This window comes from Scyliorhinus torazame, chromosome 18, assembly GCF_047496885.1.
Source record: "Scyliorhinus torazame isolate Kashiwa2021f chromosome 18, sScyTor2.1, whole genome shotgun sequence".
Lineage (NCBI taxonomy): Eukaryota > Metazoa > Chordata > Chondrichthyes > Carcharhiniformes > Scyliorhinidae > Scyliorhinus > Scyliorhinus torazame.
In genome coordinates, this window is record NC_092724.1 from 128,042,651 (window position 1) to 128,058,434 (window position 15,784).

General features: G+C 45.6%; 1 protein-coding gene across 3 annotated transcripts in view; it reads left to right on the forward strand.

Annotated features, from left to right (window-relative positions):
- Positions 1–13,874, forward strand: part of LOC140395495 (alpha-1,6-mannosylglycoprotein 6-beta-N-acetylglucosaminyltransferase B-like) — a 1,325,626-nt gene extending 1,311,752 nt beyond the window's left edge. For all 3 annotated transcript variants that reach the window (XM_072483321.1, XM_072483322.1, XM_072483323.1), the window contains 3 exons: positions 4,066–4,140; positions 9,500–9,777; positions 12,599–13,874. In XM_072483321.1, coding sequence (XP_072339422.1) covers positions 4,066–4,140; positions 9,500–9,777; positions 12,599–12,797 — 552 coding nt within the window. In that variant the 3' untranslated portion in view covers positions 12,798–13,874. The remainder of the gene's footprint in view (positions 1–4,065; positions 4,141–9,499; positions 9,778–12,598) is intronic.
- Positions 13,875–15,784: the final 1,910 nt, after the last annotated feature.

Consider the following 15,784-nt stretch of genomic DNA (forward strand, 5'->3'; position numbering starts at 1 on the left):
AGAGCTGCTGGCGGAGAGGAAAAAGCTGCAAATGGACTTTAACCTGCTATCCACTAGGAAAGCAGTGTACCAACTCCGTCAGACACCGGGGGACCTTTTACGAACACGGAGACAAGGCTGGCCACCTATTGGCTCACCAGCTGAGAAAGCAGGCAGCCACGAGAGAAATAGCGCAGATTAAGGATAGCAAAGGCAGACTCGGGCATTCGAGACCTTCTACCGGAGACCGTACACCTCCAAGCCCCCCGACGGGGATGCGGGAATGAAACTGTTCCTAGACGGACTGGAACTACCAGTGGTGGGGGAAGACAGACAGGGGGAGCTGGAAGCACCAATTGAACTGGGATAGATCATGGAGAGCATCAGCTCCATGCAGGCGGGGAAGGCACTGGGACCCAACGGGTTCCCGGTGGACTTCTAAAAAAAATTTGCATCAGTCCTGGCCCCACACCTAAGGGACATTTTCGCCGTCTCACTTGCAGTGGGCACCCTGCCATCAACGTTAGCACAGGCCACAATCTCACTAATACCCAAAAAAGATAAAGACCTGACGGAATGTGGATCATACAGGCCCATTTCACTGCTGAACGTGGAGGCGAAAGTACTCGCAAAGGTCCTGGCCAAAAGGCTGGAGGGCTGCGTACCAGAGGTGATCTCAGAGGACCAAACGGGCTTTGTCAAGGGTAGGCAGCTCACAGCGAACATCAGGCGGCTGCAACGTGATAATAAACCCCCCCCGACCGGGGAGAGAACATCAGAGGTGATCGTCTCCCTGGACGCAGAAAAGGCCTCTGACAGAGTCGCATGGAGCTACCTCCTCGAGGTACTGGAACAGTTTGGGCTAGGAGCGGGATTCATCGCCTGGGTGAAGCTCCTGTACAATGCTCCCAAAGCGAGCGTCCGAACTAACACCACCAGCTCTGAATACTTCCAGCTGCAGAGAGGAACAAGTCAGGGATGCCCCCTGTCCCCACTCTTGTTCGCGCTAGCGATCGAACCCCTAGCAATAGCCCTGCGGGACGCGAAAAGCTGGAAGGTAATCCGGAGAGGAGACAGAGAGCACAGAGTCTCACTCTATGCAGATGACCTGCTCCTCTATGTCTCGAAGCCACAGGAGGTACTGAAGGCAATACTGCAAATACTGAAAGAGTTTGGAACCTTCTTGGGCTACAAACTTAACCTGGGCAAAAGCGAGGCATTCCCAGTGAACCCAAACGGGGGAGGGACAGAGCTGGAGGGGCTCCCGTTCAAAACAGCCCAGAACAGATTCCGTTACCTGGGGATCCAAATAGCCAGAGACTGGACACAGATCCACAAGTGGAACCTGACCAGCCTGGTGGAGGAAGTAAGAAGAGACCGTCAAAGGTGGGGCTCACTCCCACTCTCCCTGGCGGGAAGAGTGCAGACGATCAAGATGAACGTACTGCCAATGTTCCTCTTCCTGTTTAGATCCATTCCGATCTTCATCCCCAAGGCCTTTTCCAAAACATGGACAGGCTAATCATGGCGTTTGTGTGTGGGGATTCGCAAACCGACACTGCACAGAGGGAAAGTCAGAGAGGGCATGGCTCTACCGAACCTACAATACTACCACTGGGCAGCAATGGCAGAAAGAGTGAGGGGATGGGTACAAGAACCCAACACAGATTGGGTACAAATGGAGAAGGCATCCTGTAAAGGAACAACCCTCTGGGCACTGGCCACAGCAGCACTCCCATCCCCCTCAACAAGATACGCAACGGGCCCAGTGGTAGCGGCCACACTGAGAACGTGGACCCAGTTGAGACAGCACTTCTGGATAACCAAAATGTACCTTATGGCCCCCATCTGCAGCAATCACAGATTCCCCCCAACCATGCTAGATACCACCTTCAAAAGATGGAGGCAGGACGGGGGCACACTGACGGCCGGGGACTTCTATGTAGGATGCAGACTGGATGAACTGATGAGGAAGTGGAAACTAGCAAGACGACAGGAATTGAGACATCTCCAAATAAAACACTTCCTCCGCAAAGAGACAGTGGGGTACCCCGGGGCCCCAGAAAGCACACTACTAGAGGACCTGATAGGCACAAGCAATGAGAGGGGCGGCTATGTGGGAAAATATACGGACAGCTACTGGACAGAGCCCGGACTCCACTGGACGAGATCAGACAAAAATGGGAGGACGAACTGGGGACAGAGGTAGGATGGGGACTCTGGAGCGAAGCACTGAGCAGGGTGAACTCCACCTCCTACTGCACAAGGGTAAGCCTGATGCAGCTCAAAGTGGTGCACAGAGCGCACCTGACCAGAACCCGAATGAGCAGGTTCTTCCCGGAGGTGGAGGACAAATGTGAGCGGTGCCAGAGGGGCCCGGCCACCCACACCCACATGTTTTGCGCTTGCCCCAAGCTTGCTGGGTTCTGGACAGCCTTCTCCGAGGCGATGTCCAAGGTTGTGGGGGTGAGGGTGAAGCCATGCCCAATAGTAGCAATCTTCGGGGTATTGGAGCAGCCAGAGCTACACATGGGGAAGGGGGCCAACACCCTTGCTTTCGCTTCCTTAATCGCACGCCGGAGAATGTTGCTCGGATGGCGATCGGCAGCACCACCCATAGCTGCAGACTGGCTCGCTGACCTCTCGGAATTTCTCCACCTGGAGTACGCCATCCGAGGGTCAGAGGATGGCTTCTGGGATACTTGGGGGCAGTTCACCGGCCTGTCGAACCACAAGAGAAGAGGAAGGGTGCTGAAACCAATGGGGGGCGGAGGAGGAAGGGGGGATATCATAGACCGATCCAGAGGGCAGCAAAATGTACGTACTGTTAGTCAAATGAAGAACAAAACAAACTTCTCTGTAATATAAAGCAAATTAACGCGGGCAAGAAAAATGTAATGTATATCAGTAACAACTGTTTATAAATATGAGAAAAGCCAATAAAAAGATTTTCAAAAAAAAAGAATGTCCCTTGCTGTACTCCATTCTGGACTCCTGCTCATTCTCTCCACTACATAAGTGTTACCTTTAGAATAGGTGTCAATGTTATGAATGTTTGAACCTGAGCTCGAGGAAATTTGGCATTGACCCAGAACTAACCAAAAACAACAACCATTGTCAGAAATGCCTACTTATGTAATTCAATCATGTTTGACCCCAGGAAAATTACCTGGAGCATGGCTACGATGCACTAAGGTGCCATCGCACCAAATTACAGTATGTTAACGCACATTTAATTTGTATGTTAGCTGTAGTGCACAGGGCATTTCATCCCCTGTGAGTCATTGAGAAAAATACATGGTCGCCTTGAAACACTTTAGTCTTAAATATTGGTGAATGGTAGTGCATTCAAGTGAAGAAATAAAGTTGTTTCCTTCTTTACCTGAAAAGTATCCTCCAATAAACGGTGGATGAGTATTACATAAATTGAAGGAATTTCTAATTAAGAGTCTCCAGGAGACTGCAAGAAATTCAAGCATTGTTGGACAGATTTTCAGCACCAAGCTACAATATCTCAGTGCCAGATCAGTATATCGCCATCACTTTATAATGGCCCAAGCATTCCTTACTTTTTCTTAATTATAAAAAAGACCTTAATTATCCTTGCATACCAACTCACCAATAAATATTCAGGTGGTTGTAATAAAGCTACATAATGTCAGCTAAAAGTCAAAGAACACAAGGCAACCACATTTAATTTAAGGAAATCTAATTCATTCTGGTTTGGCACAGAGTCATTATGTATCTGTCAGATGGAGTTGGAAGAAATGATGTGACGAAGCTCGCTGCCTGGAGTATTGAAGTGAAAAGTGTTCATTATATTTCACTCAAATATCCAGGCCATAATTAAGAACTCCCTATTTCAGGATATGCGTCAATTATCAAGAAATGTCTAAAGCAGATACAGGTAAAAATCTTAATTGCACCGAGCAAATTCATTCACACATTGCAGTGGAATGTTTATATATGTGGCACAGGCTGTAAGTTAGGAAATTAATTACATATTGTAGTAATAAATGTAGTCAATGTAAAAATATTATTCATCCCATTGTTTGTATCTGTAATATATTATTTTATGCTCATTAGGTTGAACCTTACCTTCCATATGAATTTACTTGTGAAGGGATGCTGGAGCGTGTCCATGCTTACATCCAACATCAGGTCTGTCAATCAAGTTTTCTCTCTTTCCTGGCAGGTCACTCATCTCATGCTATTTTATTAAGTGCTGTCATCTTCTAGTCCTGCCAGTGGCTTTGTTTTCAGCTTACAAGCAGCCCAATGTATAATAGTGGGAAGGCATTATCCACACAAGTAAAACACTTATCATCCAAAAAGTGCTTTGCCTAACACCTTGAACTAGAAATTACAAAGGAAGGAATTTTTACAAGCATCCCCATTTGCTAGTGTTCAAAATATCACTAGAAATTCCTGGAACACGTTGCCGATTATGCAAGAGAAAAATAATTGTGATATTCGATTTCTTCAAAACCCTTCAAGAAAAAAAAACAAGCATCCATAAATGTGCGCATGGAGCTCCCACCATTACTGACTTGCTTTTTCAGCCCTCCTTAACCTTCCCCCACCCCTTAACCTTCCCCCACCCCCTTCTCGCCCATGCACACACACTTCCCTTCAGAAAGGGCAAAGACACCAATTGTTGTAGGCCTCTGATAATGCAGTTCTTAATATGACTGCAAGGCAGGTGCATGCATGTGACATAGGCTGGCAGTCAACCACTGCGTCTTGACTCTGGAGCGACTCCCCGATGCACTTGCCTTACCAAAATGTCAAATGAAATTTGGTGAGCATATTGGTTTGCATAAAATGGGGAGGGGGGGGAAGAATGTTGAACAAAAGGTACTCCCCCCACCTCCCCGCTTCAAACTTGTCTTCTCCTTTATGTTCTGCTTCTTTGTCATACAGCCCAAGGGAAATAAAAGTGTGTCGCATTGTTCGGGAGCTTGTCCTTCACCCTTTACTTTTTTATTGGAAAATTGCACAAAATGGATATTTATGTTCTGAATAATTTCTCCAAACAAGGTTCCACTGCTTTACTTTATGCAGAGTAAAATGTCTTCTGTGACATTCATAACCTACATCTATATTTGGATTCAACACAGATGCTTTGTTCAATGCATTCAAAAATGGCAGAAGCATCAGAAAGTGTTAGAATGCCTGGAGCTAAAAACCTGGCAGACTCCAATTCCCAGACGACAGGTTGTTCCTTGAAATAGAGCACCACCTTCCTTTGGATTTGGAAAATAGCATTGATATAAGAGTGACATCCATTTCGTATAAGCGGAATAATCTGCAACTTTCTGAAGCCATTACTGGATTTGGCTGATCCAAGTTTGAATTTCCCTCTGGAAGCACCACTCAGGCAGATCGGCAATAAATTTTACAGATGCTGAAACATATATCACAGTGGACAGGTCATGGATTTTATACGCAATGTATATGTTCAATTGCAGAGAAAATTCAATAGATTTAATTTTAAAAGCATTGCAGAGAAATATAAGGTGATGGGTGAAGTAATTTGTGCAAAGTTACCAGTTCCCTGAAATCAATAAGAATGGTAAACCTGATTAACAACAGATACAGCAACAACCATTTGCATTCATGTAGCACCTTTAGCATAATAAAGTGTCCCTAGGTGTTTCACAGAAGTGTTATTGCACAAGATTTGACACCAAGCCACACTAGGAGAAAAATTATGCCAGCTTATTAAAATCTTGGTGTATCTTGTAGGTTTAGGGAGTGAATAGATAGCCAATACTGGACAGACAATGCTGTCAGAGATCAGGGACCGGATTCTCTGTTAGCTGACGGCGAAATCGCTAAACGCGATTGGGCTGAGAATAGGTTCCGACACCAAAATCACAGCGGCCGCAGGTTTGATGCCAAATTGCGATTCTCCGTCACCTCGACAGCAGCGTCAATGCAGTCCAGAATGCATGTACAGTAAATACCATTTGCATGTCATTAGCAGGCCTGACCCGGTATTCTCCGGTGCCTCCGCGACGCTCCATCTCCGATGGGCCGAGTTCCCAATGGCACTTGTGCTTTTAAAAATTGTGAAACCAGTATCATGGCTGCTGAGGGAGAGGGAGGGGATATGGAAAGTGCCCAGCATCGCCATAGTTTGCTGACAGTTGTGCCGCTGGCCGGGGGGGCTTCTGCCAGGACCGGAGGGGGAGTAGCGGTGGGTGGCCAGGAGGTGGGCTGTGGGGTCGGGGTGGATGGGCACGGATCACCATCTCCGCAGCCAGCATGGCAACCATGCAGCTGCGCATGCCGCTAACAGCCCACTGTGAACTTAAGGCGGTGAGTGGAATAGGTGTCCTCCCAGGCCACCCCCTTAGGTGCCCTCTGTCCCCAGCCGTCCCATCAGCAGTATGGGCGCGCTCCAGCACAACCAGTGCCATCTTGTTGGCTGGGGTGAGTGTGTGTGAGGATTGTAATGTGGATATGCAGCTGCAGCCTGTCAGCTTCCCGAGTGCCAATGACGGACCCAGCGAATCCCGCACCATTTTTCAATGGAATCGATTGTTCCACATATCGCAGGTGCTAGCAAACTCCACAGTCGCTGAATCGATCCCGGTTCGGTGCCAGTTTTACAGTTGTGAAAGTCCACAAATTCTGCCCCGGTGTCAACATTAGTCTCAGAAACGGAGAATCCCGCCCCAGAACAAAAGGAGCAAGAGATTTTGGAGGGTTCTGGTTTTGGCTGAGGTTACAGAAATTGGAAGGGAGGGATTTGAAAACAACAATAAGACTTATTATTTTTTAAAGACTTTGCAGGATGGAAGGCATTGTGGGCCAGGAGCAGAGGTGATGGGTGAAATAAAGGAACAAACCAGCATTTATTGCACATCCCTAATTGCACCTGGGAAGGTGGTAGTGAGCTGCCTTCCTAAACATCTTCAGTCCATGAAGGTACACCCGCAGTGCGTTCAGGGATTTTGACAATGAATTGGAATGGAGATCAATTTCTGAATCAGGATGGTGTCTGACTTGGAGGGAAACTTGTAGGTGGTGGCGTTCCCATTGTCTACTGCCCTTGTCCTTTTAGGCCATAGAGATAGTGGTTTGGGAGCATCTGGCGAAGAAATCTTGGAGAGTTGCTGCAATGCATCTTGTAGGTTGTACTCACTGCAGCTACGCTGCGCAGGTTGTGTAGGAAATGAATGTTTAAGGTGGTGGATGGGATGCCGATCATGCGGATTGCTTTGTCCTGGATGGTGTTGAGTTTCTTGAGTGTTATTGGACTTGCACTCAACCAAGCATGTGGAGAATATTCCATCACATTCCTAAATTGTGTCTTGTAGGTCGTGGAAAGATTTTGGGGAGTCAGGAGATGCCCAGCCCTGGCCTTCGCTTATAGCAACAATATTTATGTGGTGTGTCCAGTTTACCTTCTGATCAGTGGTAACCCAAGATGGTGGGGATTCAGCAGTAGTAATCCATTGAATGTCAAGGCCTCTCTCTGTTGCTGATGAGCATCCACGGAGAGAGGAACATCATGAAGAAAGTTAACTTTTCGAGTCCAATATGATTCTTCTTCAAAATGACTCTTTGGAAGTGTCATGTTGGACTCTAACAGTTAGCTCTGTTTTTCTTTCCACAGGTGCTGCCTGTCCTGTTGAGTTTTTCCAGCACTTTCTGTTTTTGTACTATTTTCATCACTTTGCTGATGATCGAGAGCAGAGAGGTCAAAAAAGACAGTCTGCCAAGAAGAGAAACTGTGGATTATGATTGCATTCTGTGGTGACCCTGGAATAGCGAGCAGTTTTGGCAGAGGAGATGAGGCCTCAATGGAACGTTTTATGTGGTGCATTTCTGGTGATGAATGACTAAACCAGTTCAAACCTGCAACTCTTGGATTTAAAGGAGCAGAGAAGTGGACCATATCAGAGGAAAAAACGAGGATTGGTTTTAATGGGGACATGGGCGCCACAGGAGGAGAGTGTTATATCAGTAACTGCAGAAATGCCATGGTACATGGAGGACCAAAAAACAGAACCATTGTGAATTTGTAAATGCAGCTGCAAAGTGAAATTGGGAGGGGAGATATGAGATACATTGATGTGATCAGAGATGACATGATGGGAGTAGAAAGGAGTATGGGTAAGGAAGTTTATAAAGAGGGAGAAAATAAGGGAGAATAAGATCCCAGTGAACTCAGGAAAGAGAACATAATGAGCTGACACAGATTGAAGTCACTGAGGATGCAAAGTCATTAGTTCAGAGGCTGAAGGAGGAAAGTCATGAGGATGTTGCTTGGTGATAAGAGCCAGATGGCAAGGTAATTGATAGAGGGGAATGCCAGGAGCGGAGGCTTCATTGGATGGGAAGGTGTCATCAGCACCAACCTAGATTTCTAACAAAGCCATGATGTCAATGTAAACATCCACCATAAGCTCATGGAGGTCAAGGTCACTGGGCAAGTTCACAAGAGAACAGACATTCAGGAGGGAGATGAGGAGAAGGATGGCAACAATCAATCCTCTAGCACAGACCTCCGGGTCTGCACTACTGGCAGGGCTGAGTTTTGACAGGTAGGAGACCGGCAAAGTTAACCCCCAGCAGGTGTACTGCATGTGCAGGAGTCTCAGTGAGGAAATCGGATGGGGGGATTTGGGTATTTTAGCTTGTAAGGATGCAACAACAAATGCCTCAATCGACCCTTTGGAGTATGCCAAGAGAGGCACGAGGGAGGCTGCAGGATTAATCAAGAGGGAGTCATGGCAGGGAAACCGGCAAGCGAATAGGAAGGTTAAGGAGTGCTAAAGGGTTTGGAATAGGAATTTGAGGGGGAGGAGTACCCAAGAGGAGAGAAATGACAGGGGGCATGAGGAGAGGAGAGAAGGGACTAGGGAGATGAAAGAGAAAAGAAGAAAGAAAGTAGAGGTCAAAGGGATGGGCTCAGGATCTGTGATGACTGCCAAAACAGACAAACAAATGGATATCGGAAAATCAAGTTATGTAGGTGTGAATAGGATAGATATGTCCTGGTATTAAACCAACATAGAGAAGAGACAATAAGGGGGATTCCAGCATTAATGTTGCAGTTCCCACAGTGAGATACAATTGACAGGGAAGGGTGCAGACAGCTTGGAGCATCATTGAATTGATGTTCAGAGTCGTAGGCTGAGTGAGTCCAGAAGCTATTTGAAGGGGTGAGTACTGGAGGAAAAAATGTTGTTTCAGCATCAGTCATTGTTGCTATGATTCAAAGAACAACCTACAAAGGAATTTATAATAATATACGTGACAGGACTTTATAATGGAATCACCTCAATATTTATATTGCCTTTCGTGTTTTATAATGTGATGCACAATGTCCTTCCATTTCCTTGACAAGATATGTATTGCTACCTCAAGCTCCCTACTCACCAATGTGAACTTTTAAAGCAGTATTTGATAATTACATCTTAACGCCCAGTTTAGTTTCCTAGTGAAAGGAATCAAACTGAAAACACCTGTACCCATGCCATCTTTTTCTTCTGTCTTCTAACAGGATCTCTGTGACGCAGTATTTCTGTCATGGCCTCAGAATGATGTGAGGCATTTCCCATCCTCACCTAATGCCACAAGCCTATTCACGTTTCCTCAAAATGTCAGTGGGCTTTTCAGGTCTCCAAATGTAACCAAGCTGCTCACTTGGCCTCCCATAAGCTCGATGCAATTACAAGTATCAACAACCGCACAATCTTGTACCGATGCCTGTCAAGAGCATGACCTTGTCTGTGAACCAACATTCTTCCAGTTTGTCAACAATAAGGCCATCTTTGAGCAGTAAGATTGTTTTTCCTTTTCCACTAATTAAGTCTGAGATTTAGAATTTTTGATTAATTAAGATTAGTAATGCTTTTCACTGAAAACTTCATCACCGACCTTATGCTAACTATGATGTGGAGATGCCAGCATTGGACTGGGGTGGGCACAGTAAGAAGTCTTACAACACCAGGCTAACGTTCAACAGGTTTATTTTGAATCACTAGCTTCCAGAGCACAGCTCCTTCCTCAGGTGAATGAAGAGGTGAGTTCCAGAAACACATATAGAGACAAAGTCAATGATGCAAGACGATACTTTGAATGTGAGTCTTTGCAGGTAATTAAGTCTTCACAGGTCCAAACAGAGCGACTGGAGAGAGGGATAATCACAGGTTAAAGAGGTGTGAATTGTCTCAAGCCAGGACAGTTGTTAGGATTTCGCAAGCCCAGGCCAGATGGTGGGGGGTGAATGTAATGCGACATGAATCCATGGTCCCGGTTGAGGTCGTACTCGTGTGCAGAACATGGCTATCAGTTTCTGCTCGGCGATTATCATGCGTCCTGAAGGCTGCCTTGGAGAAAGCTTACCCGAAGATCAGAGGCTGAATGCCCTTGACTGCTAAGATGTTCCCCGACTGGAAGGGAACATTCCTGCCTGGCGATTCAGCCTCTGATCTTCTGGTAAGCTTTCTCCAAGGCAGCCTTCAGGACCCGCACACGGGTATGGTCTCAACCGGGACCTTGGATTCATGTTGCATTACATTCACTCCTCACCATCTGGCCAGGAATCCTACCAACTGTCCTGGCTTGAGACAATTCACACCTCTTTAACCTGGGGTTACCCCTCTCTCCATTCGCTCCACTTGGACCTGTAAAGACTTAATTACCTGCAAAGACTCACATTCAAAGTATTGTCTTGCATCTTTGACTTTGTCTATATATGTGTTTCTGGAACCCATGTCTTCACTCACCTAAGGAAGGAGCTGCGCTCCGAAAGCCAATGATTCGAAACAAACCTGTTGGACTTGAACCTGGTGTTGTCAGACTTTTTGCTTATGCTAAATGTTTAGGATTGATTTTTAAAAGAAAATAAAAGTAAATGAAAAATGCCAAAGAGGTGAATCATTTTTCTACATTTGTCTGTTTCGGTTTTATCCCCAAAGGCAGTATGTGAGACTGACCCGGGGCTTGATCTGCAGTTTGGGCTGGCTTAGTTCATCACAGCAAAGGCTTACATTTCGGCTGCTCACCATCTCTGGTGCCCTGCGGCAGAGAGCAGGAAAGGGTTATTTGGTTGCTACGCTTGCTCACTTGCCAATTGTTCTTGCTGGCAAGTGTCCTACTCTCTGCTGTCTGCTCCCACTGTCCACCTCTCACTGATCTGAGTAAGGTACAAAGGGGCTGCTATTGTCCATAGCACTACACCCCAGCAAGAATCTGCACCTTCTACAGAAGAAGGGGGAAATTGACTTTGCAATCAATCGATGGACGTGAGCTGTGTGGATATTTTGGAGAGAAATGTAAAGAGTATTTGAAAAATGGTTGAGGGTGTTCAGTACTTGGAGTGTTAAAAGGCTGAGTGGCTTTAGAGCTAAGTATATATTTTTTTAAGACTTGTATTTATATAGAGCTTATCATAACCGCTGGACATCTCAAAGCACTTTACAGCCAGCGAAGCACTTTTGAGCGGGAGTCCTCATAGTTATGTTGGAAAACCAGCAACCAGGGAAAATGGCTAGTGAATAGGTGGGTTAAGGAGTGCTAAAGGGTTTGAAATAGGAATTTGGGGGGGGAGGAGCACCCAAGAGGAGATAAATGACAGGGGGCATGAGGAGAGGAGAGAAGAGGCTAGAGAGGTTAAAGAGAAAAGAAGAGAGAAAGGGGAGGTCAAAGCGATGGGCTTGTGCACAGCAAACTCCTACATCAGTAATGTGACAATGACCAAATAATTTTTTTCTTTGTGTTGTTGATTGAGGGGCAAATATTAGCCAGGATACCTCTGACAACTCCCTGGCTTTTCTTTATAATGGTGGTATGGGGGGATCGTTTGCATCCACCATGCACGCAGATGAGGCCTCAGCTTCATGACCCGCCTAAAAGACGGCACCTCTGCCAGTGCAGCACTCCTCTGGTACGGCAGCAGATTGTCAACCTTGGTTTCATGTTCAAGTTCTGGAGATTTGAACCCAGACCTGGTGACTCAGAGGTAAAATGCACGACCAACTGGGCCACCGCTGAAAAATTGGAATAAACAAAAAGAAATCGGACGCAGTGTCTGGACCAAATTGCTAAAGGTGGATGAGAAGTGACCAAGGACTGCGTACTAGAACCAAACTGGGTTGGTAATATGAGTGGCAGATGCTTGGCACACTAGCCAACACAGGGAACATCATTAGCATAAAGACCTGAGGGAAAATCTAACTGGAGGGTCTGGAAATCTGAATAGAATAGATTGAACTTTCACCAGATTCATAGAGTACATTTGGAAATAAGAGTGCATTAAGATTGCAGATATTTATAAGTGTAAAGATTTAATTATGCAGCGTTGAGCAGATTTCAATATGTAACTTTTTAAATCTATTTTTATCATGTCAACCAATGTGCCATGATAGAGATCATTTTCAGAACTTTGTTTTGGTGGGTACTATTCTATTTTATTGGTAATGCCAACGCCCTTCAGATGTCCCTCGTTGGTCATGAGATGGGAAATCGAATATTTGATACATTAACAGTGATTTTACTTAAAGTAGCACATCAAATAGATTTTTTAATGAATTATCATGGCCAGTGTCAAAACCTTGAACGTGAAGATTTTTTTTTGTTGTTGCTTTGAACTCAATAGATTCAAGTTTATCTGCGACAGTGTTGAGTCCGAAGCTAACCATCTCTATCCCGCCTTTGAGGAAATCGCTCAGGACTGTTACCTTCAGAAGCAGGTCCTGCTGTTCAGCTGTGCGGGTCATCACCCAAAATACAGACGGTTGTGCCCCTGCAGGGACTTCCGCAAGGAACAAGTGGCACTCTGTAAAGGGTGTTTGTGAGCTTTCAAGCGGAATAGGCATGAAGACTGGGGGGGGGCAAAATAGAAATTCAACTATCCAGATGATGTAGAGGTCCATCAGTGCTTCCACCTGATACAAAAACCACATGATGGACACATTGCTTCACCTTCGAGCGAAGTATTGAAGAAATTGAGGAAAACCTCCCAAGAATATTCCCACAGAGCATACTTTGTTGTAAGAAAGGGCAAAGTAACAGGCAATATCCAAGCTGTGAACCATTTTAAGTTTCATGAAGTGTTTGCCTTTGTTGCATGCAAATGAGAGATCTATGTGAACTTGTTTTTAACTTCAGTTTAAATAGTGTTTCAGACCACTCCTGTGACGGTCAGTGATTCAGAATCGATATTTGTATCAAGAATCAACGATCCTGGAATTAATGGATGGTCCTTCCGATTCAATTTTTGTTATACTTGTTACATGCATAATGTTATAGAACATGATGAGACCAATGGTAACATATTTATTTTTTTAGATTGAGTGCAAAAATGCAACTGTGTTCCTCAAGGATCCAGTTCATCGAAATTTGCTTTGTCTTCTGCTGGGGCAAATGATTGGATGCGGCATACAAACCTTACAAATTCCAAAATTTATGAAGTTCAGAGTGATTTGGTGCCCAATTGCTGCAATTTTACAGTAACAGCCCTGGAAGCAGTGAAAAATGCCAGTCTCTGAATAAATCTGAGTGGCAACAAAATACTTTGCACAATCAATCAATTGTTTGAACAAAACCTGCGCGGAAAAATGTTTGGCAGAAGTGATCAAAACTGACGGTTCAAATGAGCTAATTGCAACTTTGTCTGTGCCATGTTCTCACTAAGAATTCCACTGAAAATATTCATTAACATTAAATAAATGTGATAAAAGCTCATAGATGGGCGGATATTTAGCGCTGACATGTTTGAAATGCATAAATGCTCCCGCTGAGTGTATGTCATTCATATGTGTGGCCCATGGAAAGAATATCTTTGTGTCAGATTGTGAAGTAGCTTGTTGTATTGAGGTGATAATCTCTGTGAATTTAAAATCGTGCTGTTGAATAATACATACAAATGGCCATCTGAGGTTCCTAACTCTGTTGTTTTAGTAACAGTGGTAACCCATTTGCCTCAACTAAAATAGCAGACAGAGGTATTTCAGACAAATGCACAAGGCACTCATATCTATTAGCTCCCAACACAATTTCAAGGCCTGTGATTTTGATAGTTTTTCTCATGGGGGAAGCTCGTTGATTGAGAAGTTTCCATTCAGCTAATCTCGGAAATGGGAATTACAATATTTAATGTCACTCATGTTCCTAATCTAATTAGCAGGTAGTAAAGTTAATTTTATGGAAGCATTTTGTTTAAATAGGCCACAAGATGCGCAAATGTTTGAGTTTTAAAATTGCTCCATTCCTTTACCAGATGCGGTGTATGAAACGTTGCTTTTGATGTTAGCTTATTGACGAACAAAGGAGCGATCATTTTGTAAACCGCAGTGAAGTCCTGCTGAGGTGGGATGAAATCCGACTCAAGGGAAATAAATCTGTGCACAGCAGAGCCCACTCGTTTTCCTGAATCTGGCGGGAAAGGGAAGCATAAATTTGAATGTGACCGTACAGAAGTTGTTAAACTAGCCCAAATGTTGAAGGATCTGCTTCAATTGAGGTGCAGAATGTTGTCACTGAACCTCACTGTGTTGTCATGTGCTTGGTGCTGCCAAACGCTAGCATACGTTAAACTTTAAAGCATTTTTTTTTTTAATTTAGAGTACCCAATTCATTTTTTCCAATTAAGGGGCAGTTAGCATGGCCAATCCACCTACCCTGCACACCTTTGGGTTGTGGGGGCGAAACCCACGCAGACACGGGGAGAATGTGCAAATTCTCTGGGACAGTAACCCAGAGCCGGGATCGAACCTGGGACCTCGGCACCGTGAGGCAGCAGGGCTAACCCACGGCGCCACCGTGCTGCCCCAACTTTAAAGCACTTTTAACCCCTTCTGCAGTGAAAACTCTGATGTGCAAATCATGTTCAATTATTTCTCAATCAAGGTATCAGCTAATGGCAAAGTTAAGAAGATTTTGGATGACAGATTTAATGCTCAATGTATTAAATGACCTTGAAGCAGAGGTAAATGAAACATTAAACTAGTTTAAATAAGTCGAATGCGATTCAACGACCTCGTCGCGCCCGACTTGGTATCGGGACAAGGCCATTGAATCTTGCGATAGGCCTCTCATGAGATTTGCGATGCGCGAAACGCCTCGCGAGATTTAACGGAGCTTCTCGAGGTGTCACAATCTGGATTTCACCCTCACTGGGCGTGATCCAGATCAGCATTAGGCTCATTTAAATATTTGTTCGCAGGATTTTTCCCGTGCCCAGTGCCTAATGGACATACCTGGGAGACCTCCCAGGGCACCGGTTAGTGCTGGTTTCCACAAACATGGATCAGTCTTAATGATACCTGCGGGGGTTTTCTCGGCCATTGGGGACCCCTCGGTGGTCGGAAAAGGGCATGGTGGTATGCTGGCACCCAGGCATCCTGGCACTTCCAGCCTGGCACCTTGGCAATGCCCCCTGGCACTGTCAGGGTGCCCAAGTGGCTCTGGCAGGGTGGCAGTACCAAGTTGGCACTGTCAGGGATCGAGCCGGGGGGGGGGGGGGGGGGGGGGGGGGGCCTTACCAGGTGGAGTGGGATGGGTATTCCCTGGGGATCCCCAAAGTTGGGGGGGAGATGGGGGGGTCAGAATCGGGTGGGGGGAGGGTTGAAAGGGGGGGAGATTAAGCCAGTCAGACAAAATGGCATCGCCATCAGGAAATAACTCTCAGTGCGGTGCCGATGTAAAGAAACTCCCCAAGGCCAAAAGAAATGGCAAAGTGGTGTTGAATAGCGGGGTGTTTCTCACTGCTGCAGCCGCCAATAAACACCCCACTAAACGCGCCCAAAACTAGTTAAATTGTGCCTGTAGTGTGTAAATTGGA